Consider the following 16,217-nt stretch of genomic DNA (forward strand, 5'->3'; position numbering starts at 1 on the left):
TATTATTTTCCTGTTTTCCAATGTGCGACGAAACGAAAAAATAAAAAAGTTTTTGTTAAAAAAAATATTTATTATTTACATTCTGTGATTAAGTAAATACAGTAAAAAAATAAATTTGCCCAGCTTTGCAAGCAATTAAAATTATTTTAGACCCTCTAGCAATACACAATACATACTAAATTTAAAATTGTCACATACGATATTTTACACAGCAATAGGTTTCCAGCAGGAAAACCGCAGTGATTTGAGAACAGGTGTTACTAGAAGTTTGCTGCGTGTATTACATTGACTTCTCCAAGAAACTCGTGTATTTTCCGCCAGAGTTTTATTAATAAGCAATACATCATAGAGACATAATAAATCATGTGTTTATATTAATTTAAGTAATAGTTCTTAAGTAATAATAAACTTAAAATATAATATACATACTAAAAAGTATGTCACTTGGTATGTTCATTAAAAATAATTCCCTTTTAGATGGTACTTTATAATAAAATAAACATGAATATTAGTCGAATAATTTCGATATGTACCAATCGACAGCTCTATGTATGATCTGCGGGCCATTAACGGAATGTCACAAATTTACTAATTTTAATTCCAAATATATTTTTTAAATATAAACGTCTGTAATAATTAATTTATTATATATATAGAAACAAAGTTGTACGTAAATAAATTCGTTGTATATAAAGACCGATAGGCTAGAGCTATTATTATACAAAATATCATTTATTTTTTTATAATAATAGCTATTATACCTATTTATAAAATATCTTTAACTTTTTTACCCTTAACATACACTTGTACAATGTTTCTGTCGTCGCCCAAGTAAACAAACCTCTCAACTCGTTCCAAAATTTCTTCCTCCTCTCCGTGTGCCACAGAGTATGTATACTTATCTATGGGGCTGTTCTTCGAATACAAATCTATGAGTAATGCGTCGAATTCCTGATTTACCTCGAGACGTCCGATTTTATCGTCAATAAATAGAGCTGAAATAATAATACTAAGGATAAGCTGAGTTTAATACACAATATAGAATAGGGTTGGATTAAAACCGAATGTATAGGTTAATTAGTAACAAATAACAGAAATAATGTAATTTTATATAAATAATACATTACATATTAATACATTTTACATAAATCTATTGAGTTAAATAAAAATATGAAGAACTAGAGCTTAAAACAATTTAAATTCTGTTTGGCAAATAATTTAAAGTAGTTTGATAGCGTATGTTAATAATTTCGAAAAAGATTTTATGTAGATTATTAATAACTAACCCCTAGCTCCACCCAGCGTGGCAAGATATAGGGCCTCCTTCCAATTTAACGCAGACTCCTTGCCGCCCAACAGGTTGAGATGTTCGGATACGTCCATTGCGCGTCTCAACGCATCCAATATGCTCGCGTTATCGCCTCCTGATACGTCTACAAAAATTGTGATTACAATATTATTATTTTTTTAATAAAATAAATAAAGATTCTAATAAAGAAATAACTAAGATTGTTAAATCAAATCAAAATATTACTTAAAGCTCATAGAAGCACTTTTGAATCGTCATGTGAAGTGCTGAATTAAATGTAAAACTACCACCGGTTCGGAAAGTAGATTCTACCGAGAAGAACCGACAAGAAACTCAGTAATTAACTACATTATTAACTTATGATGATGATGAAGGTCAATCATTATGGATGGATTGGACTATAGTTTTCTAAAAAGACATATAAGATAAATTGGAATAAGAAATATTTAACTTTGGTTGCTAAATATTAAAAAAGGCAAATCTATTTACTACACAAAAAATGTTGCCAGTATAAAAAATTAAGTTATGTGTTTGTAAATAAGTTATGAGAGGTATTAATTTTTTTTAAAACTACTTAACTAAATTTTATACATATATGTAGCCTAATTAACCTCCCGGTGCTGTCGGATAGTAAATTTTTTTTTGGATATTTCCGATTCAGATTTCAATTTCCGATCAGAACATTCGACAGATGTTATAAATGTAATGGGTAGTTTGTTACCATGCTACGAACTATATTTAAATTGAATTTAAAATATAATCTTTACCCAACCATGATGATAAAAAAAAATCTAGTCAAAACAAAAAGTTTTTTATCGATACACAATTGTTATTTAAATATTTACGTATTTCAATACCATAATATATTATAGCCAACCATTAAAACCCTAATCTTTCCTTGTAGTTCAAACTTTTAATTTCGAATTCCATCAAATTTGCTTCAAAGGTTTGGCTGTGACAGAGACCTTGCTTTTATAATATTAGTATAGATGTAAAGTTAGATCTCTTAGTATATAACTAAAATGTGATAAAAATAGTCAGTATTTACCAGTTCCGAGACCGACTTTGACCTCACAATTGAGTAATTTCCTCACGGGACAGAGTCCAGACTTGAGCCTGGTATTGGAGGCCGGACAGTGCGCTATGGATGCGCCTTTACGTACGAACATATCAATCTCCTCCTCACTCAGATGCACCCCGTGAGCCATGATGCACTTGAAACAAGAAATATATATGATAACAATAATTAACAAAATTTAGAAATGTGCTTTGTAAAGGAAACCTTTTTGATGTATTTAATATAATTTTATGTTATATGTATATATAAACTGGAGCCCTTTCATTAGAAAAGGATTAGGTACGTTATATTTGATTAGTATTTACATTTGTAGATATTTAATTGAAATATAATATCATTTAATATTATAGTCATTCAACGAATGCAAGATTGGGCGAATGTCGAACACGTTTTTTTCTACACCCACCTAATATTAGAATAATATTAATAGACTTAAATAGAATTTTTAATAGAATAAACTTAAAAAATATAATCAAATTTGTATTTGTTGCTCTCTTTACGCTTAGTCATCTCACTCTCACACTCATGACAGCCGACAGTAATAATTTAAAATGGAGGGGCGCGCCTTCGTGCGTTAATAGTTCAAGGTTTATTACCTTATTATCAAAAAGGCCGCAACGTCCATAAACTTCAGAATAACTCGTACATTCTGGATTAGTACTCAGCACATATTCTATCTCCTTTTTATTCTCTGATATATGACTCTGCAAAAAAAAAAAAACAATCGATTAATATATTTTGAATCCTTTTATAAATATTGAATTAAACATATAAGTACGTAAAATAAGAGTTTTTCTCACCTGTATAAGGCATGAGTTTTGTTTTGCTATTACTGATAATTTCTTCATTAGATCATTATCACAGCTGATTGCAAATCTTGGAGTGATTACGGGATTAACTAAATCATTCTGAAATATTTTAAAATAGTAATATATTCTTCGTCCATGCGTGCATCTCTACTCTACTCTGTCTGAGTTAGTGTACTCTCTCCTCCCAAATCAAAGTAATCCTGTCAAAGTTTGTGATATTACATTATACGATATAAAAAGCCGTTTTTATTTCATTTCTTTAGAAAAGTTTGACTAGTTCGTTGAACTTTTTTTTTTAAGAATACTAGCAATGCCCCACATTAATTAAGGAATTACTAACATTTCTATTTACCACTCCTTTTAAGCTATCACTTGTGCTAGGAGTGGGGACGACAATGACTCCCTTGGGTCCCAGGGCAGAAAGTCCCAGGATCGATTCTGACCCCTTGGTCAGGATGTCCTATTAATGCTAGTGGTTAGCTTATTAGGCTGCGATGTTTTGGTTGTGCCGGTTTAGGTCAATGAAAATATTATTTTTTTTTAGAAGTTTGGAAATGGCAGTGTTTAAAGACTCATACCTTTCTCGGTATGAGTCTTTAAAAGAAACACCAAACACTTCAGTCGTGTCCAATTTGTAATCCCATTGGATTGTTCGTTGCAGTATAGAAAGGGCATTTGAGTTTGCGTTCACACCTGTGCACATGTCCTGTGCAGCTGACCAGTCCTTAAAAAATAGGCACTTTGGCCGAAATCGGTCAGTGGGACGTTAGTAGTTGAAACTTTCACCAACAGCTGTATAAATAAGGTCAACGTATTAAAAAAAAAAACTGATATGACTTGAATTGCTTTTTTAATTATTGTATTCGACGTGCTGACCCAGGGTCATGTTCGAAATAGATACAGATAATGAATATTAATACCGATTGTAAGAAAGAAGTATATTCCTGAGGAAAACTTTTTGTCGTGTAAACTTAACAATATAACCCACTAAAATAAAAAATAAATCAAGCCATATATTCTTCATTGCCGGTAGACCTGTAAATTTAACCCAATCGAAGGTTACGTCACGAAATAATTTCGTCTTAGTTCACAATTTTTCTCAGTATGGACTGGAAGGTATCTCTGCAGTAAAATATTACAAGTACCAACAGTAGGTATAATATTGTTTTATTCTATGCAGTTATTACAAATAATCTTATACTATGAATTATTTATGAATACAGTAATAACTATTGCCTATAAATTATTAATCTGCGTTCTCCGCAGTTAAAAACCAGTAAGTAAATTATTTTTATTTATTATACGAAGCCGATTAAAATGTATGGCAAGAATTATCTGTATACATTTATAAATGATAATGTTAATCTATAATAAAGCTGGGTTTTATGGTTGAACTGCAATAATTTCAAGAATTAATACTCCAATTTGTGTTAATTATCCCTTTTATCGAGGAAAATCATATTCTATACATATATTCCGATGCTACGATTCTTAAGAGACTACGTTACTAAGTTAATTTAATCATCCGGACGATTCATTCCAAAAATCTGAATCGTCCTATCGATAGGGTTAATTTAAGTTCAGAATTGTTGCACACTAACGTAATACACAAACGTAAACTAGCGTTTAATATTTTTTTATTTAATTTAACATTTAATTCCTCTTTTCAACTATCAACATAATGTACGAGGTTTTGAAAACCAAATCCATTGAATTTTTTAATACTATGACGTTAAAGAACTAATGTGTAACCGTCTTTACAGAAATTTGGTTCAATAGCAGGGTTTACATCTCAGAGTCGTTTGATGGTAAGTATTTTACTGACAGACGACCATGCAAAGAGGGAAAAGACTTTGTAGCTGTATTAAAACATTTAAAGTCAGCACGGCTAGCCGTTAACTCAGCAGCCGTCAGCATATATGTAAAAAAAAAACGGAATTGTGCGTAATCTACTTACCCTCTCTTTCACACAAAAACTGATTGAAAAATATGAGCAAATATTAATTTCTAGTTGGAGTTTTTAATCTTAGTAGTGTTAGTTATTAATGTAATAGTATATTAAAAGTTTAGATTTAGTTCTCTAATCATACTTATTGATCACTATATACAAAACAATCTACATGAGAAACTAGATTTTTTTAAAATTCTGACTAGTATTGTAATCGTCAGTACGAAGTTAAAACATGCACATAATTATACGGTATTTTTTTTATGCTTTAAATAGAAATATTATTTATAGTACATATACTATTAAAAATGCCTAATATGATATATCCCTCATGGTATTTACGTGAACTAAAACATATTTGTAGAGAAAAAAGAAATACCACCATAAAATAAAATAATCGAAAAATCCTTGGAACTTCTTGATATTTAAAAATTTAAGAACAATAGGCTTGGAATTAAACATTACTTAACTAGTCTTGAAAGTGTTGTGCTACGAAAATTTACCAAGATTGTTTGGTCATTTATTAAATCTAAGCTAGCATTTTGGCCCAAATCCACCAAAATTATATATTTCCCTCAGGAGGACGTGATATTTGTAACTTATTTCCTGACTGACTGAATATTTCACAAAAAATACTTGTCTCTGAGATATCAATACCTCACGATTCATAGTAAATTTAGTAAATCTTCTGCATTGTCCAATTTTATTTCTCCAATGATGATATACTTAGTGATCTAAAATCGCTTGATGAGAGTAAAGGTCGCTGCAATAGCCTATTTTTCAGAAGATGTGCTAAAGCCATTTTATAATCCGGAGATTAGGCATTTGGTAACCTCCAAACTCGTAATACGAAATTTTCATAAATTAGTAAAAGAACGTCTAACATGGCATCTCAAACAACACATTACCAATCACCAACACGCCTTTACTAAAATAAGATCCACAACCACAAATCTGGTACTACAACCCTAACTAAATTTGTTGACAAACGAGTACCCGTTGATGCAATTTACACAGACTTTCGACCTTATCAGTTGTCCGTATTTGGAGATTGTAGCTCTTTACTTCATTGGATTAAGTCTTATTTATATAATACACATAGGTATGCAGATTTGAATAAAATTCGCTCATGGCAACGTCAGGAGTACCACAAGGGTCTCATCTCGGTCCAGTTCTTTTCAATATCTTCATAAATGACGTCACACACGGTTTTTTACCTATTTGCAAATAATTTAAAAATTATGACCGATATACGAACTGAACTGGACTTTTAAAAATTATAAGTGATTTAAGATTATACAGTTAGGTGTTAAGCAAATAAATTTGTAGTTATTATTAAAAATGCTACTACATACAATCTAGACGATATAATACTACAAGACACTTACCATATCGATGGACAAAATATAATTTGTGGTGACAATTTTCGTGACTTAAATATTTTAATGCATTTTCAGCTAAAATTCGATGACCTGATATGGTACATTTCATCGAAAGTTTTCAAAATTCTTGGCTTCGTTCTAAGAATTTGGAAGAGTTTAAAAAATGCTCTACAAAAAAGAAACTTTTTAACACCCTTGTCCGGCCGGTTTTAAAGTATATCTATTAAAGAGAATTCGAAAATGATTTCTTAGTCATATCCCAAACAGTAAAATCTAAATGAAATAGAATCTATATCTATAGATTAGAACATTACCAAATGTCCTCACAGGCTTGTCAAAGAAAGATACATGATGTGGTCTTTTTCCATAAACTATTTAATAAAAGTATTGAACCGTAAATACTCTCTACCTCATTCTCTTGTTTGTCCTGACTTAGTATATAAAATTTTCAAATAGCAAATATCCAATCTTAGACAATATAAAGGACTTCCAAAAAGAAATAACCTAGATGAATATTATAGAAACCGATTGCCTTAGTAAATTAAAAAATAATATTAAACAATTTATAAAATTTACTTTTAAGTGTTAAATGCTTCCCTTGATTTTCATCTAAAAGTAACATTACTTGAATATCCTAAGTGAGTGTGGGAATATAATTTTCAGCTGTGTTTGCAGAAACACATGTAGTACTCTAAAATATTCTGTAGTATTATAAATAGTTACCATTTAATTATTATCTATTCTTCCTTGAAAATGGTTGCCATGACCGAATAAAGGATATTAATCCTAAAAAGAGAAATAGTATTAAATAATTCAAATTACCACTTACATTATACTCAAATACTTTTTCAACAAATGTTTTAACTTCTCTTAACTCCTTTTCAGTATCATTATAATATCCTGCGTCATTCTCAATGTTCATACTAACTTTGCCTATGAAGGCCCTCTGATTCTGTTTTATGGCACTCTTTACAAGTTCCAATGTGCCTTCTAAATGGAGAGTTCCAAAGTAGCATGCTGTTGTTGTGCCATTGTTGATCAACCTTTTCTAAAAGATATTTAATTGACAAACACTTTAAAAATTTATAAGCTGATACCTAACATACATAACTGATAAGATCATCTCTGACCATGTAATTCGGCAAAATAATAATCTAACTGTTTTGTATGCTTTTAAATATAGGCCAAATAATGGAATATATTATTAAGAAATATGAAATTCAAGTGGCAGACAAATACAAAAGACACTAGCTTGGTTTAGCTATTATACGATTGTTTGTCATACTTTTGAAGTAGACATAGTGAAGAAATGGTACTCTTCACAGAATTCTTAAGATATAAAAAACATCATGCTTTATATAATTTGTTTATGTCAAGGCTTTCAACACCGTAGTATCCTCAGCAGTAGTTATTTAAAACTGTCATGGTATAAAAGCAGCACAAAAATATTTTGTTTCTTATTTATTCTTAAAGTTAGTAATGATGCATACAAACTCCAAATAATACCCTTTTCTTAAATCTTTAATGAAATCTACACTATTTAGTATTGTTTGAAGGTGTTTAAAATGAAATTAATAATCGACCCTTAGAGAAATTAACGATCAATTTCGTACGTTTATTGTGAATTCTAGAATGGGTTATTTACATACTTACTACAACTTTAGAATAAACATTAGCGGCAAATTCTTCATCACTATATTGACTTTCTAGAGGAAATGTATATTTATCAAGCCACTCAAGTAAAGGACGATCAAGACCAAGACCAATATTTGGAAACTGTGGTGCATGTGTGTGGCAGTCAACAAATCCCGGCATCAAAAATTGATGAGGTTCTAGTATTTTAATTTGGTAACCCCTTTTAATAAAATTATCCTGGTATTTATAGAAGTAATCCTTCGCACCTCTTTCAGTTATCTGGAATAAAATATTTTTGTTCATGTTATTTAAAATATTTTCAATAGTTTAAATTATATTTCTAAAAAAATATACTAGAGTACAATAAGGAAAGTATTTATTTTTAAACTAACTGTTTTGGTTATTGGAAAAAAAATTGTGTTAGTAATATTATGACAAAAATACTACATCTTATCTAAGAAGTTTGTTAAGATTCCAACCTGGATTAACGATAAACTTACCAATCCATTTTCAACTATTAAATATGCACTAATACATTTAAGATTTGATAAATTTGGTAATATTATATCTCCAACAAAGATAATTTTATTAGACATTTTAGTTAAAATGTGTTAGTCACTGACTAAATATATTATTTCAATGTTTCTTTTCCCGCGCAATTGGCGCGTACCAACGATTATGTTCGCTGAGCGCGATATGCGAATATACTGAATCTGCCAATGTCACGTTCACGTATATAAAACAGATGATAGTTATTAGCAGTGTTACTGTGCTACCAACTCGAACTTTGCCTTAAAGGTAAATAGTATTGCCATTAAGGTTATATTTAAAAATAAGAATCTATGAAATAAAATTAAAAACATGGATCATAATAAATCTGCTATATTATATAGTAATAATTCTTTATTATAATAATTATCATGAATTTAAGAAAATAAATTCATTCGAACTGAATATATATTCATAATTAATTATATTTTCTGAAACTGAAACGTGGGCGACCATGAATTGCCTATTAGTAGACCTATCGAGTTTGAATTCATTAGATTTGTCTTAACAAGAATTATTTATTTCACCTGATGACGAGGAATTGATGATGAAACTGAATGGTGGCTGATAGATCTTTTGAATGAATCCCATTCAGTTTGTACTCTTTTTTCTATTTAAATTAAATGTCTGTGTTTTATTTATTTAACTGAACATTAATGAAAAAATATAATACATAAGGCGGACTCTCTTTCAAAAATATTTATTACAATGATGTGCCTCACGATTTTATAGTTATATTTATAATATATTAAACTAGCGACCCGTCCCGGATTCGCACGGGTTTTTTTTTTTTATGTTATAGGGGGCAAACGAGCAGGAGGCTCACCTGATGGAAAGTGATTACCACCACTCATGGACATCTGCAACACCAGGAGGCTTGCAGATGTCCATGTTTTGATTAATAAATAAAATGATACGATATAAATATAATATAATAGCACTCAGGAATAATATAGCTTTCTACCAGTGAAAAAATATTAGCATTGAATCCTATATGTGATTGTGAAATGCAAAAAAATATATTTTACACTTAAACATGCTGAATATATATCGTGATTACATTGGTGATACAATTTTAATGAAATTAAAAGAAAATCAAAAATGTACTGTAACTAATTTATTCTTTATTAAGCTACAAATATAATTTTGCTTTCCTAATAAAATTGGAATAAGTTATTCCAATGATAATAATGTTAAACATTTCGATTAGTTAAGATTTTATAAAGAAAATGATGCCAGGATGTTTTTGTATTTTCGTTTGACAATATATTCCAAAGTAAAAAATTACCGGAACGGGCATTTTGAATCCAGTATATTGAATTAGAGGTAGCTGCAAGGGCCGTAGCTTGTTCTAAACGATTATTAATTCGCCTAGCCTCTTCAACTGCCTAAAATGTTGGCGATAATCAAATCTACGGTACAGAATCAAACTTACATTTCGTTAATAAAATTGTTATAAAACTTGGTGCTAAAGTGAATAGAATTTAGTTGATGGTTAAGATGAATTCGAGTAATCATCACAAAAAAATCTACCACGAGTAAATGAGTATTCACCCCATAAAACCCCCGTTGACCAGTGGGATGGAATAAGCCTTTTCAGAGTTTGATCTATTAAAAAAAAAAAAAAAAAAACTATATTTGTCAAAAACATCACACCTGATTAAAAATAATCGTGGCTGTTGTCAGTCGCCCCGATAATCTAAGAGAATTTGCTTTTAATAAAAGCCACCGTGGATAAATGGTTCGTAAATTACGTGCATCTCTTTCTAATTCCGCCAGTTCTCGATCAGCCAATGATCGTAATTCCATTACATCAACCACCTAAAATATTTTGACGAATGAGTCATAATAGTCATATGTTCCTAACATTAAATTCAAATCGGTAAAAATACCTTTTTCAAGTCATCTACTTTGCTAGCTAAACTCTCTAACATTGCTTCTGCTAGTCTTATTCCACTTATAATAGCTTTTAATGATCCATCCTCATTGTCACGTGTGGACCAATTTAAAGCTTCATTTTCATATCGTTTAGCTTTTTTCCCAAAATCTGTTCTTAACCAATAAGTCCATAAGCCTATAACAAGTCGACGGCGGCTTTCACCTGCTGCTTTACCTTTATGAAGTGAAAACTCAGCAAAACGACTAATTTCGTATGGTGATTCTAGCTGAAAACCAGCATCTAATATCAAGTCGAGAGAAAGAGCGTAATACCAAGTCTCGCATTCAAGAGTTGTTTGATTTTTACCTAATTTTAAAAGTAAATTTACAATTTCGACTGCTTCCTCAATTCTGCACCGTGCTAGTAACAGATAGAACAGATCAGGGATGATATCTATTGATATTTTGTCTGCATGCAAAAAAAGGCTAATTACAAGAGCTCGAAACCCGGATCGAATTGCAGATGCTATCTGACCTCGTGCTGTACGTGCACGAAAAATAGCGAATAATAATTTTCCTATAGCGAACATTTCATCGGCTTTAATAGGTCGCTTTAAGCTTTCTAAGCAATTATATGATATTTTTTCCAGATCAACTGTTAATTCCGGCATTCCACGATCGAGTTCCATTTGGATCATATTGGCTAATGTATCACATAAATCTATAACGCTACATTCAATTCGTTGTACAAGGTATAAAGACCGAAGTGCTGCTATTCTAGAGGTGTTTTCATCGTCCAAAGTGGAATATAGCACTGTTGCAACGTTTAAGAAAAAAATTGTATCTGTTTGGATGAGTGCTTTATGTAAACGATGTTTTTTGCGATTTAACTTAGCAGCTTTAAGTAATGTCGTAATTTGTAAGAAATTGGAATTTTTTTTCAAGTTCATGTGGTATATCCTAGCAGCTTTTTCAATATTTAATTTCGCAATTATAGGTCTACCACTTATTAAATACGAAGCTGCTTTCAAGGAATATATTTTTCCTAGAAATCTTTTCCTATCAAAATCTGCGATATCTGAAACTGTTTTATCGAGGCAAATACTTTCAACTTCTTCAAGTTTTGGTAATGCATTTTCAAAATTATTCTCTAAAACATTGAAATAGCTATATTTTATAAGAAAATCAATCACTTTGAATTTCACTTCAGCTTCTTTGGCATGCTGTATAAGTTGTTCAAGTATGATTATATTTATGTCAGTACATGTGCATTTGCTATAATCAGTTTTCGAAACTCCTTTCTCTAAATTTACACAAAATGATTTTTTCTGTTTTTCTGTTTTAGTTATTCTTAGTTTATCTTCACTATCAATGACTCCCAAACTGTGCCAATCTTTTGTTGTTTTGGCCTCTGTTACACTTCTTAAATTATCAAATATAGAATTCCCCTTAAACGTTTCTGAGTTGACTGTCTTGCAAATATTTGACATTGTAACTCTTTTTGTAGATCTTCTACGAATATCAGTATTATTTTCATAGCTTGACTTTACTTTTAAAATTGGCGCACATTGTGAGACATTTATAAACGTTGTTTCACTTTTACTAGACTTTGTACCGGAATTTATTAAGCTATCTTGTTTGGGGTCTACCGTATTATTTAACATATTTAATGAACTAGATTTTGTGTCACGTAGTGAATGACTGTTATATGGAATTTTGTTTTCTTTTTCACATTGCAATTCAAAGTAAGAGTCGCTTTTACTATCTTCAAGGTATTCTTCATTCGCATATTGATTGTCAATAGATGTAATTATATTTGGTTGCAAATTAAATAAAGATTGTACTATCATAACTGTGCCACCACAATCAGGACATTTTTGGTTATTGTTTTCTAAATAATGAATAATGCGTAAATGAAACTCTTTTTTCTGATTAAGAGGTAATAAATCGTAAAAAGTTTTTCTTGAATTCTTATTCCTGAATTTCATGACCTTACAAAAAGCATATTTAGGTAAGCCATCATTCATATCAGAGTCATAATCAAAACAGCATTCACAGGACAAATTTGAATCAACTGAGTAATTAGATATAAGTGTTCCAGTTGAAGCCATTTTATTATATCTACTATTTGCACAGGATAAAATACGCATTGCAAATAGTCTTTTTATAGCTTTTGCTGTAGTTAAAGGATTATTTTCATACATTATATTTTCTAAGAGATGTCTTGATAATACATTTCCAATTACAGAAGCTATTTTTAAAAGTAGTTGCTGATAAGGGGTTAATGAATCTATTTGCATCATAATAAGAGCGTCTACATTTTGTACATTTATATCTATATTAAGTTGATCTTTCTGTATCACAAAACATATCGATATTTCTTCCGTAATGTTTTCTTTAATAAATTGATCTAAAAGAGGTTGATCGTTTGCATTTATTGCTATAGGACGTAATAAATTAGGGTCTGGAAATTTTAAGTTCTCATCTTGCCAGGTTTCTAGTTCATTTTCACGAACTTTCATAATATTCAAAGCACCATTTGAAAAAAGGTGAACAATGAAACTTTCCACGAGACCCGGCATGCCTGTACATTTCGCTTCAAGGGCATTACATAGATCCTCTGATACAGCTTGTACGTCTAGTATTTGGCAAGCCAATGGTATGATCCATGTAGAACTGATGGTACCTAAAATAATCTTTCTTATATTGTTTTTAATGAAGACATTGTACAGCCAACTGTGTACACTGCAAAATTTTCCTCTGGTTACGGTTAATACAGTAAATATTTTCATATTCTCGATCATAATTGCAAGAAAATCCCAGGAGAATGCATCTAAATTTTGTAAATCGTCTAAAAATATTACATATGTTCTTGACAGACAAAATATTAACTTTTTGAAAATATTTTTTTCTTTTTCTTTTCGTAAAATTTCATTCTGCGAAGAAAATTCTTCGTGATAAGCAAACCTAACCTTTAGAACATTGTTTAAATAACACAACTCGTCACAATAATAACTAAGGAGATTGACAATTTTTTCTTCTTTTGCAAATCCAATAATTGGTTTGTCAAGTTCTAGCATTTGTTCAATAATTTGATTTAATGCTAAATACGGTGTTGCAGAATGTATTGAAGTTAAGCTAAGATGACAGACAGTAAGATCCTTGTTTTTTGCATATCGAGCCATCCATTGCAGAAGTCTAGTTTTGCCTATTCTACTTTCCCCAATAAGTAATAAGGCATCAAAATCTCTAAATGATAAATAATAATCGTTGATCCAGTTTTCGAAATACTCCATTTCATCGCTCCGATTTAATAATGGTGATGTCAAAGGTATGTTATATAATTCTTTTGCTCTAATTTCTTCTGTGTATTCGTAAATTTTACCTGGATGAACTATTCCTTTTAGTTCAGTCGGTGGTTGAAGAGTGAATCCATTACTAGACATTTTACTTTTGACAAAAGTAGCTTCATCGCATGTTATTTTGTTTCGAAATCCACACATTAAACGAGCGGCCTTATTTACAGTGGCGCCAATAACGGTGAATTCTCTGCGGAATGGATGTCCAACTACTCCACAATATACTTGACCAGTAGTGACACCAACGGATACTTCAATCACACCGTCAAGAGCTGAAACGGATTTTTTTATACTAAATGCACATTTTAGAGCAGCCTGTGCTTCGGATTCGTGCTTGAATCCTCGCAATCCAAAAATTACTAATATCATAATATCTTTGTCGAATAAAATTATTTTATTCACGCATCCCATAGATTTGTAAACGATTTCACAACTAATTTGATATGAATTATTAACTATTGTAATTAGTTGTGGGAAGGGACATTCTCTTGGTTTGAGGGTTACAAATAAAACTGAAACTTGTCTCATTTCAGTCAGATATTCTAAAGGTTGATGCGCATCGATTTGTGTTAGGACTGGTCTTATCATAAATTTTCTTATTTCAGAGCCTATATTTTTTTCCTTTGCCATTAATATGGTTTTACGTAATGTCAATAAATCATTCGCTTTTGAAATTGTTGTACCTCCTTTAGTTACATTATCTAAAAGATGGTCTGGTAGATTTTCTATTGTAATAAATGATTTGTTGGCTTGTCTGATCATAGCTCCGAATCCAGGAAAAGGTTTACTTACGTCATTTTCACGTGGATCATACAGAATGGATTTTATAGTAACATGACTATCACCATCGATGAAGTGATCATAATTTCTCGAATAGCAGTGTCCCCACGCAGTTGGCGTCAACTTTACTTCTCCGGAAGCACAGAGACTTTCAGCAACTTTTGCTTCAATGACGGGTAAGCCAATGATTATATAATTCATATCTATTCCAGTCCCAATAGGAGCAAATATTAAATTACCAGCCGATATAGCCAATTTCATTTTGAGATTTACTTTGACATCAGTTTCATATGATCCAAAAGAATGCTGAATTATAAGGGCACATGTAATCGCTGTGTGAATCGTATGAGATAAAAATGTTCGTTTATCAGTTTTCCAGAGGGCTAAAAATGCATCTCCAGCAAATTTTATTATATCTCCACCATGACTATATATGACTTCTATAAGAGAACCGAGGTAGGTATTTAATGTCACTGTTAATTTATAAGTACCACCCTTTCCAGTATTGTTATATTTTTCAGATAGTGCTGTATATCCTGAAACATCAGCCATCATCAAAACGCCTACGAATTTTTTCGGGTCCCCTGTACTGAAACTGCAAATCGAATAAAACTATTAAACATCAGAAAATAGGCTATGCAATTTTATAGCAATAAATATTATAAGATATTACTTTTTCATAAGAAGTATTTCGTCAGGTACCAAAGTGGAGAGCACTAATGTTTGTTTTTTCGTTAGATTTACTTCAACATCTTGATCGGATTGATCGTTTTCTGCATTGTTTTGCATAAAAAATTCTTCAAACCAATCTTTGAGTTCACATGCTTGCGGTAAATCGTCCACAGAATCTTCTTCTAGATATTCTTTGTCTTTACGCGATAGTTTTCTCCCATAAGTCCGCCATTTTTCTGTACTTACCATTATGTTCATAGAGTTTCGACGTGATCGTGTGCGTGATCTCCGGAAATTCATATTTGTTATTTTGCACTTTAAAATTTATTTTAAACTCCAAAGATTTACAGATTAAACTTAACCTAAAACATGATAAAATCTAATTGGTCTTGACTTGTTGATACTAAATGACTTTATTTTTTAGAAATATATCTCATCAGTAAAAAGTAGTAAGTTGTCTATGGGAAAATCTAGTAATCTATTATTACTTCTATAATATTTGAAAGTTAGAAGTAAGTAAGTTTATTTTAATCGTTATTTTATGTACAATTATAAACAGTACGTGGCAATGAAACTATTTTGGAAGACACAGGGATATTTCTACTAACATATAACGGCTATAATTTGTTCCCGGTTCTATTCTGATCCAATTTCTCACGAAAAATAATCATAATCTAAATCATAACTAAGGGCCAATTCTATTTAAATATATACCTGTTACGGTACAATCCCGATTATAATCTGAAAGTGCAATAGGAAAATGGCGATTACGTTTGGATTGATTGATTGTGAACAACTAGCTCACTCGATCCTAAGGA

The 16,217-nt window shown here is 30.8% G+C and overlaps 2 protein-coding genes across 2 annotated transcripts in view; both read right to left on the reverse strand.

Annotated features, from left to right (window-relative positions):
* Positions 1–705: 705 nt before the first annotated feature.
* Positions 706–16,217, reverse strand: part of Dhpd (Dihydropterin deaminase) — a 159,131-nt gene continuing 143,619 nt past the window's right edge. Inside the window, exons 2-9 of the mRNA XM_026641798.2 lie at positions 8,662–8,783; positions 8,180–8,440; positions 7,356–7,574; positions 3,188–3,295; positions 2,984–3,091; positions 2,358–2,523; positions 1,287–1,433; positions 706–995 (exon numbers count right to left, since the gene is read on the reverse strand). Of these exons, the coding sequence (XP_026497583.1) occupies positions 766–995; positions 1,287–1,433; positions 2,358–2,523; positions 2,984–3,091; positions 3,188–3,295; positions 7,356–7,574; positions 8,180–8,440; positions 8,662–8,757 (1,335 nt within the window). The 5' untranslated portion in view covers positions 8,758–8,783 and the 3' untranslated portion in view covers positions 706–765. The remainder of the gene's footprint in view (positions 996–1,286; positions 1,434–2,357; positions 2,524–2,983; positions 3,092–3,187; positions 3,296–7,355; positions 7,575–8,179; positions 8,441–8,661; positions 8,784–16,217) is intronic.
* Positions 9,904–15,733, reverse strand: LOC113401779 (adenylate cyclase type 10-like). Its single transcript, XM_026641805.2, has 4 exons — positions 15,401–15,733; positions 10,603–15,322; positions 10,367–10,531; positions 9,904–10,098 (listed from the first exon to the last, which is right to left on the reverse strand). The coding sequence occupies exons 1-4, from the start codon at positions 15,697–15,699 to the stop codon at positions 9,904–9,906; spliced, it is 5,379 nt and encodes a 1,792-aa protein (XP_026497590.2). The 5' UTR covers positions 15,700–15,733.

This window comes from Vanessa tameamea, chromosome 20, assembly GCF_037043105.1.
Source record: "Vanessa tameamea isolate UH-Manoa-2023 chromosome 20, ilVanTame1 primary haplotype, whole genome shotgun sequence".
Classification (NCBI taxonomy): domain Eukaryota; kingdom Metazoa; phylum Arthropoda; class Insecta; order Lepidoptera; family Nymphalidae; genus Vanessa; species Vanessa tameamea.